We start from the raw sequence: 9771 nt of genomic DNA on the forward strand, positions 1-9771 counted from the left end.
CTGATTGAAACAAAGGAAGTGCCGGAACAGAGGAAACACACAGGCTGCTCCTGCAGACTGGGTTAGAGGGTGAACTTTAAAAAACATTCTGTCTCAAAACTGCTTTTAAAGTATGCTAAAGTTCAAACACATTCATAGATTTAAACATTCATGGCAAAGCTCTGAGCGCTTACAGAGCATCACCACCCTATAGCATACTCCTTCAATATTATATTCTGCATTTACAATGTATTGCTGTATTTCTCTGCCATTCTTGTCATGCTTTTGCTATAGTATTGTGGGACATATTCCCTGAATATGATAATACATGAACATGTATTAGAAATTTAACTGAATTCATTAATGAAACTGTGTGTCTTGAGAAACAGGGCAAACTGCTGTGTCTCAAGAAGGGGGCCTCTTCCTTGCAGACAGACTGAACTATGTGACCTCCTACTGATTAGGTGACTGGCACCTGAACTGGATTAGGCTGAGCGGACAGTTGAATTATGTACAGATAATTCACACGTGCAACAACAATTGTTTTGACGCAAGGGAGACATAAACTAGTGATGTCCCAGTGGAAAAGGACATTAAAACATCAGAGGACTGCGAGTTTAAAAAAAGGCAAGATACACTAATGATCTCATGAAAGTGGTTACTCAGCAGAATGAAAACACTATAAATATCCAAGCAAACCTGAACATGTTGCGCTCCACATCGAATGCTAAACAAGGTGCTGTCACTCTGCTAAGCAAAGCTGCAACCCCGGGACTCTGCCTAAAAACGGAACCAAAACGGGACTCTGCCTAAAAACAGAACCAAGACGAGGAAGCAAGCTGCAAGCGAGTCAACGACCACAAGCAACAAGACTGAGGCTGGAGGACTGCCATAAAACTTAGAGACTGTTATCAGACAAACCAGTTTGGGTCTGCTGGACACCTAAAACCACACTATCCAAAAGAAACTGTGCACTGCTACCTGCGTAGCTAAAAGATTCAGCAAAGAGGACAGAGCGGACGGGCGCTGTTGTGGATCCTATGTACTGGACACTTCAACAGATTGAGTTTCCAAACCAGCGGACCAAAAGTCTAAGCTTCAAGTATAATTCCAGTTACTTTTTCCTTTCATGGAACTAAATTAAATAATTGTAACACATTCACATTGAATTGAACTGTTAATTATTTAGTTTGCACACTTTGCGTGTGAAATAACATTTAGTGAAACTTTTAGATGAAGTAACTAGAAGTAATCTGCCTCATTTTGTTGCATGAATAATTTCTTTGAAAGCATACTTGCCATATCCTTAATCTATATACCATTAATAAGCTTAAAGTGATATATTCTATAATGTGATAAGGTTGTCTGCATCAGCTCAGTTGAGGCTGTGCTTGTATGTGGGCATGTGTTTGTGTGTATGTGAGCAAGTTATTAGCTATGTCACAGCTTGCTTGAGCTGCTGCAGTGGCTGCTTTGTGTGCGAGGAGACAGGCGGTGTCATATTTCAATTGCCTGCTAGCCAGCATGAGTGCAGTGAGAGTTTTTGACTTGTGTTTGGTGCTTAGAGTGTAAGAGATTTACTTTCTGACTTTTCTGATTTCTGTTTAATACCTGTGTCCTTAATAAAATACTACTATTGATTAAACCTTGTGTCTAGCGTGTGTATGTGTGTTCATAGTAAATCCTCGATCTTTGTAACACGTCAATTAAAGAACCCAGATAAACATTAAATGATCAATTATTGAATTGTTCCTACAGTATACCAGTTACTCCAAAGAGATTAACAGTGTAGTCACGCTGCCTTTTTAAATGAAGAGTCTTCATCCTGAGGGTTTTTGCATCTTTCTCAAGTTAACCGGAGCATTGCCAGCAGCTGTGTTCGAACTTTGCTGAGTGATGTAATGATTGCGTGAGTATTGGCTGAGGTCCCTCAGGAAGATGACGCGACATCAAGGGAATTTGCTTGCATAAGATGATTGTAAACTGTAAATAACGAAACACACACTTCACAAGACAAAGCTTTATATATCCTCTTCAGTCACACATTTTTAAAATACATTTTTAGAAATTTTAAAACCGTGTGCGTGAACTCTACGGAGTGCGAAAAGTTGCCTGGCCATGACTTTGGAAAAAAACAGATGGGAAAATAGATACATAGATAGGAAACTTAACATGGTGCAATTGTGCACACAGTGACTGAAGGGGATATAAAACTTTTTAAATTTCAAAAGAATTACCTAATTTCAGCATTACCGTACTGCAAGCGTATTGGAGTATAGATAGGTGGTGTGCTTATTCTTTGTGAATACAGCCCATGTTGAAAAAACAAATACAGGACACAGGATTGATGCAAAATGCACCTTTATTAATTAATAAAGCTTACCACAAACATACTGAATTATTATATCAAGATCGTTCATAACAAAGAGCTGCATATAGGCGACAAACGACAGCGGAGTCGCTGGTAGCAGCTGACTGACGCGAAACAATTACAACAAGAACTGGGACTGCATTGTTTGTGTATATACTAGAGATAGAACAGAGCCCCTTTCACCCAAACCTCTCCAGTGGGTACTGTTAGAAAATAAACAGATACACCTTCAGTTTGGATCAAGGGAGCCTTGCCATGATTACACAGAATATAATACAACTAACAGATCCAGCCTCTTTTCAAAGAAAGAATTTTTACAAAATTTACAGTTAAAGTAATCCTTGGTATAATGTTCCTACATTTACAGTTAATAGTAAGAGAATGTATAGAGAGCACAGCAAAATATCAAGGTTCTGTTTGTTTATTTACGACGTTGAAAGCTTCTGGAATAGAATTGCTGTACCGGTTATCTTTACAACTCTCCGGGTAACAATGTAGAACTGCAGCTCAGCTCCAGTAACATGTTTGAAATGATAAAGACCCCTACAACACTGGCACTGGGGACCCAGCGGTTTCTAATGACCGATTAAACTAGAAGACACTGCAGCAGGTACTGCAGCAAGAGCCCACGCGTTTCTACACTGAAGAGTTACACACAGCGCTCCCACGGTATCTCACAAGTCCGGTTCATTCACAATTTGGCTCTGTTGATAGTACATTGCAAGGCACAAGCAATGTACTGGACTGTAAAAGGGTCGTGTACTTGTACTTTTTATTGTCATTAAGATTGATCAACAAAAGATTTTTGAAGCTTGTTTACGATACTGAAGTGGTGTACCGACAAAAAAAAAAAAAAATTTGAAAAAAGAAATCTTTGCTTTTACAGGGGTATAAATATGGCACAGAGATTTTACGTTTGGTCGAGAACATAAAGTGCAGTGGTGATACTGTACACCAGTATGTATTTCCCAGTGTGCATCTATTTACAGTATATACAGGTATACAATATACAATAAAGGTCTGATTGAAGATATGGGCATCGCTTCAGAGACAGGGTTGTTGTTTGCATGAATAAGAGTAGAAATGGACTGTACTGTGAACTGATGATGCCTTCCTTGGCGTTCAATAGTATCTAACATATAAATGTATATTGCGTCCCCAGAGTCCAGACTGCCTCATCACACATTGAGATCAGGTATAAAAAGGGAGTGGAGGGGGAGCGATAGCCAGCTACATTGGAACCCCTGCCACTTACTGTGCAGTGCTGCCAACTGGTGGAGACGCCAGCGGTGTACATAATCAGCTCGCTGCTCTCCTTGTTAGTTTGCGATCGCTTGAGGTCCTTCGGGTATGAGAGAGGAAAAGAAGGTCTTGAAGAACACCCAGGCTGTGCTGACCACTGAGCGCCTCTCGGGGAGCGTGGCTGGGAGCGGAGCCTCCGCCTGCCCCTGCTCCTGCTCCTGCCCCTCCCCAGACATGTCCTCCTGAGCACAAAAACAAACAAAAAAAACCATTGCGGGGTCAGAAGAGAAAATGAGCTTGCTTCCGACAAGTAGGCAGGGTGGAACGTTCATACAAATCGATAAGCAAACTTTTAGGGATAATAGCAGTCTGAACACAGTAGCACCTTAAACTCTCCCACAGTTACCCAAATCTCTGTACTGCGGTTCGGCATGCAGTGTGTGTGTATGTGTTTGAGGTGGAGCAAAACTGAACCCGTTATCTTTCCACACTGATCATAAAGATTATAAAAGCATGTTTTCATACAGAAGAGAAGTGGTATTGCAGGGAGAGATATTCACTCAGTAAATGTAACGGCTCTTACCGGAGGGTTGTTGCGGTTCTGGTTTTCCTGGTTTTCCTGGTTTTCCTGGTTTTGGATGTCTTCGGCTGCCCGCGCGGGGACTGGATTGTTTGGAACCGGTTGTGCGGGTCTCTGTCTGAATGGAAACCAACCGGCAGTGTACCTGCAAAACACCAAAAAAACAACTAGAATCAGAAGTGTGCAGGTAACAAGTTCAGGTGTGTCACATTAAACTCATAGTAAAACCAGGTGTGGATCAAACTGCTCTGCAATGGGAGTCTTATTTCCATCCTTGGTGTAATTATTTTACTATCATCAATAAAGGTTTTTCACAGCTTCATTCTCTTGCTGCCACCATTTATTCAGTTTCTACCTTGTCAACCAAAAAGTCCTGCAATGTTAACAGCAAAAAGGGCAATTACATTTTGCCCAAACCACTGATCAAAACACATACACCTGACTGTTTAACCCTCTTCAGATTTCAGTTTGCCAGTCTGAAAGACCCCTAGAACCCCAGGAAACGGTTTGTTTTTCTAAGAGAGCAATGCCGATCTTTCTGACACCATTACAAATCACTACAAGAAGCAGGAAAGGTTACGAACACTGGCAGGGTTTAGGAATCTGCAAGACAGACGCCCACATGCAGGGATGGAAATACGACTCCCATTGCATTGCAGTTTGATCCAGTCCTGAGTTTAATGAGACACAGCTGAGCTTGTTACATATACACTGTGGCTAAATCAAGCTGGTATTAAAACCTGGATTGGCTGAAACTGCTATGAAATCGGTTTCGTCCTTCCTTCCCCGAACATGCATTCTTGGATCTAAAGCAGCTGTGCTCATAACACAGCCCCTGGGAACCTTAGGCACACCGTCCCTGCTGCATCCTGGTAAACTTGCTGTTGTCTAACTTACACACTTTAACCAGCCGATGTTTCAGAAGCGTGCATTTGTGACCTACATGCTGAAGGAGTGGTTTGAGTCAGTGTCTTTTGTAATAGGAAAGTGTGTCATCTGCAATGCTTGGAGAATAAAGGGGATAAAAGTATAGCATCTCCCACCCCCCCTCTCCCCGAATTAGTCGTTATTGATCTAAACCGTTAAGATTTTAAAAACGTATCCTTTTAGAAACTACATCAAGAAGCCAGCACTGAGAAACACCACACAGCTGCACAGTGTTTCAGAAGAGCACAGCCCTCTATAAAATATGCTTCTATTAAAAGTCTGTTGCAACAAACACCACATTTGATTGGGTTTTAAAAAGTGAAGGATTTCTAATAAGGAAATCAAAGTGCCTCCGCGTGTTTTCAGTTCTTTGTTTGCTCTGCAGGCAGGTCACATTCCGCTCTCTACCTCACCATAAGTGCCTTATTCATGTTTCAAAACAGGTGTGAGCGGCTCTGTTAAAAGGCCTACCGGGCAAACATGCTTGGAACCACTTAGTAAAAATGAGTGAGAGAGAATTGCTTTGGGATCCTTGTGATGAAAGGAGCTATAGAGATCTGAATTGGACTGGACTCTACTTACAAGTACAGGACCATCAGGGCGCTCATGACCATCACGAAGCGGCTCACGGAGGAGTAGAAGTACAGGATGCTGAGGAAGACGGAGAAGCGCGAGGCGGTGTACAGCCAGTCCAGCCAGTCCCGGTTCAGCTCCTCCTCCTCCTCCATCACCGGCCCGCCCTGGGCGTTCATGCGCAGGTTCTGATTGGCTCCTGGGTTGACGGGCGCGGGCGGCGCGATATTCTGGTTGACGGGGGCCTGGTCAGCCAGGGCGGGGGCGCCGTGGGGCACCACGGGCAGAGACTGGGGGCTGGGGGCCGGAGGGGAGGCGGCTGCAGCTGCAAGAGCAGCCTGGCTGCAATTCAACACAAACAAGCACACTAATAACCTGGATCCCATAGTCACTGTTTTGTACAGAAACAAGGCTGCCCAGCAGACAAGCTCTCTAGCCATATACAGCCCAGTAGTATTTTGTGTTTCTCGATTCTAGTACTGCACTGTGCATTCTGTTAAACAGGTTGTCTACTTACTAATGCATGTAGTACTGTCGTGCATACATCTGCTGGAGCCAGAGAAGCTGCTGTGGGTTGTACATGGAATACGCTGCAAAGCCAGGGTGTGACTGCGGATCTCCTCCTGTGTGCCTGATAGGATACAGAATCCATGTTAGCGTCTGTGACAGCTCGGAAACATTCCAGAATTCTGAACCCAGTGCTCTAGAATCCAAAACCAACACTAGAATACAGGAACTCTACCCTTCCTGAAAATACTGCAGAGCAGAGAGGGCACTGCTGTCTGTTTTATTGAGCCATCCGATGGTATAAAATCACCAAGATCACATTCTCATAAAACCCAATTACAGTTTACTATTCCCAAACCCCTATATTGGCTGAAAAGCTGCCAATATAAAAGAACCTAGACCAAACGAAATGGTTCATAATATAAACATTATTATTTTAATGTAGAATCGCAATTGAAAAAGGTGACTAAAGGGAAGCAGCTATGCAAAATGACGCATTGGGTATTCATTCACTCTGTAACAGCAACATCATATACAGTATCAGTACTGGGCTCCTCACATCGCTGGGTGAGTCCAGGCGGCAGCTCCATGCTGCAGGTTTCCTCGGTGTCTCAATCCGTCTCCTGCAGCTGGAGGGGAGGCAGCTCCTACAGCCTGGCTGGGAGTGCCATGGGCCGAGTCCACACGCGGATTCCTTTCTGTAAGCTGAACAAAAAGCAACAACCACCACATCAAGAGGTGTCACTGCTGTCAGTGATAAACACCGTGGACTTGAGTCACTTCACTGTGGAACTAAATATCTTTCTGTTTAACCAACACCCTTTGAAAAAAGGCTGACCTGTGCAAGTAGTCTGACATCGTACTGGGTGGTTTGGGGTCCCTTGTGATTTAAGCAAAGTTTGAGCACGTAAAAAATAAAATAAATACATTTAAAGAAATGGTATTGTATTAAATGATATCAAAAACACAAAGAATGTTTTGTTTGTTTGTTTTGTTACTTCTTGAGCTCATGACAGTCATGCTACGCTACTTGCCATTCTTGTGTCATACTGCTGTGCATGCAAAATCATGATCTGAAACCAGCCACTTCTATATCTGAATATTACTGCTTTCAGATGCTGCTCTTTATAAAACAACATGATGTAAATTCTGTGGACGGAAACTTCTGCTGCGTATCTCAAACAAACAGGAATTGCAGCACCTGCTGACTAACCAAACAGAACCCTGTTTCATCATCCAATCTCCAAGGGCATGTCTGCTGTGCTCTTTGGAGTTTGTTTTTTTGGTTCTGGCCAACTGTTTATAAAACAAGGAAAGGTTCATGGTATTGGTGTCCTTTCCACACAACCTGGGGAATGCGGCTTGCTGAACAGGTTTTGCGGTGTGGGAGCAACACATCAGCTGTCCGAAAGAACAATGCACTTTCTATCCACCCGAACAGATATGCAAAATGAGTTTGTATTCTATTTCAGTTAAACAAACAAGGTTCACGTTCCAAAAATTTAAACAAACTCTTGTTCTTGGTTTTCAACAGCGTTGCTTTACAGAATCAGTAAATCATTTGTTTTTTTGCATACACCTTATTTGTCATGTTCAATTTTACATTTAAATTTAAAAAGTATGGTTTAGGGGAGATTCAATATTAAATCTTAAAGCTATGCAAGAGGATTGTCAACTTTATAGAACATTTAGAAAGTGCATCAAATACTGGTTTTTGTTTTGCACACAATGTGTATGAACAGGTAAATGTCTCAATACCTTGGCTTGTGTGGGCTGATGCAAATCCAAAGGGGGCTTAAAGCTGCACACCAGGTGAAGAGTAGGCTGTGTGTCCGACTGTGAAAACATTTACAGAAAAAAAAAAAACACAAGGGTCAGATCTCATTCCAGCTCTCTGTTCCACAACGTGCAGAGTTTGGTCCCCGGACATGATTCATTTCTTAGGCAAATGCATCTAGCTGGAATCTTCCCAACGAACGCCCGTTTCAGGTCACAAACGGATAATGCAGCAGATTGTTAATATTATTTATTGTTATAAAATTCACGGAGCAGTAGTGTTCTTTACAGAAAATCTCCCAGCTTACCTTACGAAAGATGTCCTTCATGTGCAGATGGTCTGGCAGCAGTTTCCCTGAATAGATCAGCCTTTGGTCTTTTTCAGGCTAGCAGAGAAACAACACAGGTGTGCAAAGAGAACATCAGATTAATGAGAATGCATTATACTTCCTCAAGGTTGACAGGAAGTAACCAAACTCCCTCACAGGTACATTTGGGTATGGTTGTTTCCTAGAATGCCTGTTTTAACATATAAAGCCTGTCTTGTATTGATTATTGTAAACTATATGGATTTAACACATTGCAAATACCTTTACAGTCTAGGGCCCAAACATGAAGAGGTTTGTACTTAATTTCACTTATATTGACATTTTGAAAAGGTATATTTTGTACTGTAATATTTTGTAACAACTGTAAGTCTGCCAAGACATAAATAATAACAAAACTTAGCCGACACTCAGCGGCGTATACTACTAGTATTGTACACGGGGAAAATAGTCCTTATAAAATACCAAGTTAGATATACGAAATATAGTGCTGTCGGCTTACTACAGTGACTGTAAAAAAAAAATTAGCCCTGAAGTTATGGGTTGGGGGTTTAGATTTATACATGCATGAATGTTAACAACTATTTATATTTAAAACACAAAATGTTACAATATTTACCCAGGAGAGCCTGGATCAAACGTTATCGCTGATCTAAACGCCGGTGCTGTGTTTACGCCAGGCCTTGCTTTGGGTTATATTATGAACTTACCGGGTGGCTGGGGTAGATCCTGGTTAAATGCGTCTTCAGCTCCTTCACGGTCCAGGTCAGCACCACTCCGGGCACGGTCTGATCCCCGAACGCTTGATTCGGGGTTTTGATCGTCAGCGTCAAAGCCTGCTGTTCTCGCTCTGCGAGATTTGGTGGAAGCTCCATTATTTATTTGTTTCTTTGACAGAAAAGTTCACTTCGCCCTTGTTGTGTTTACGTTTTTTTCTTCCAACCAAAAAAGGAGCAGAACAAAATAACCAACGGATTCCAACAAAACAGCGTCTCTTACACAACTGAGTCAATAGTATTTATATATATTTTAAAAATAACTGTAACGTTCAAAGACTCGGTCTTAATTTATAAAACCGAAACCCCACCGTACGTATGTGAAAGTTTCCTATCCAGTCAAAGTACAAAACAGGAAGTTTCGTTAATGTAATCATGTAATCAAAAAAAAAAAAAAAGCATGTTTCTAAAACGCAGTTGGCTGCTTGTGATTGGCTGGACTGTGCGCTTGGTCTGACGTGGAGGTTCTCGATTGCCACGCCTGCGATATCACTGCGTAGCGCTGGGGACTGTCTGGCTGTGAAATGTGATGCAATGTGTGGTAAAAACTGAGCAAACTGAGGCTGCAGTTCATGTCCTGTTGTCTTGTTCTAGGAAGTAGTAAATATAATAAGGTTTCAAAGTGGTATTCGCTTATATTCCACGTTATCAACCCCCACCCCCCGAGGTGTGTGCTTGAGGTAGCATAACCACAAAGTTAATACAGTAAATTAG

General features: G+C 42.1%; 1 protein-coding gene across 1 annotated transcript; it reads right to left on the reverse strand.

The window, feature by feature from the left end:
* Positions 1–2323: 2323 nt before the first annotated feature.
* On the reverse strand, positions 2324–9433 carry LOC117424171 (homocysteine-responsive endoplasmic reticulum-resident ubiquitin-like domain member 1 protein). The gene is made up of 8 exons (XM_034040295.3): positions 8992–9433; positions 8264–8341; positions 7938–8015; positions 6739–6884; positions 6190–6303; positions 5682–6014; positions 4176–4317; positions 2324–3834 (listed from the first exon to the last, which is right to left on the reverse strand). Exons 1-8 carry the CDS (start codon positions 9154–9156, stop codon positions 3670–3672), a joined length of 1221 nt encoding a protein of 406 aa, XP_033896186.3. The 5' UTR covers positions 9157–9433; the 3' UTR covers positions 2324–3669.
* Between the last annotated feature and the right edge of the window lie 338 nt (positions 9434–9771).

Source organism: Acipenser ruthenus, chromosome 19 (assembly GCF_902713425.1).
Source record: "Acipenser ruthenus chromosome 19, fAciRut3.2 maternal haplotype, whole genome shotgun sequence".
Taxonomy (NCBI): Eukaryota; Metazoa; Chordata; class Actinopteri; order Acipenseriformes; family Acipenseridae; genus Acipenser; species Acipenser ruthenus.

Coding starts and splice junctions, on each gene's coding strand:
- LOC117424171 (XM_034040295.3), bottom strand. CDS start 9,156: ATGGAGCTTCCACCAAATCTCGCAGAGCGAGAACAGCAGGCTTTGACG. Junction 8,016..8,263: donor TGAAGGACATCTTTCGTAAG/GTAAGCTGGGAG, acceptor ATGTTTTCACAG/TCGGACACACAGCCTACTCT. Junction 6,885..7,937: donor ATCAGCCCACACAAGCCAAG/GTATTGAGACAT, acceptor CTTTTTGTTCAG/CTTACAGAAAGGAATCCGCG.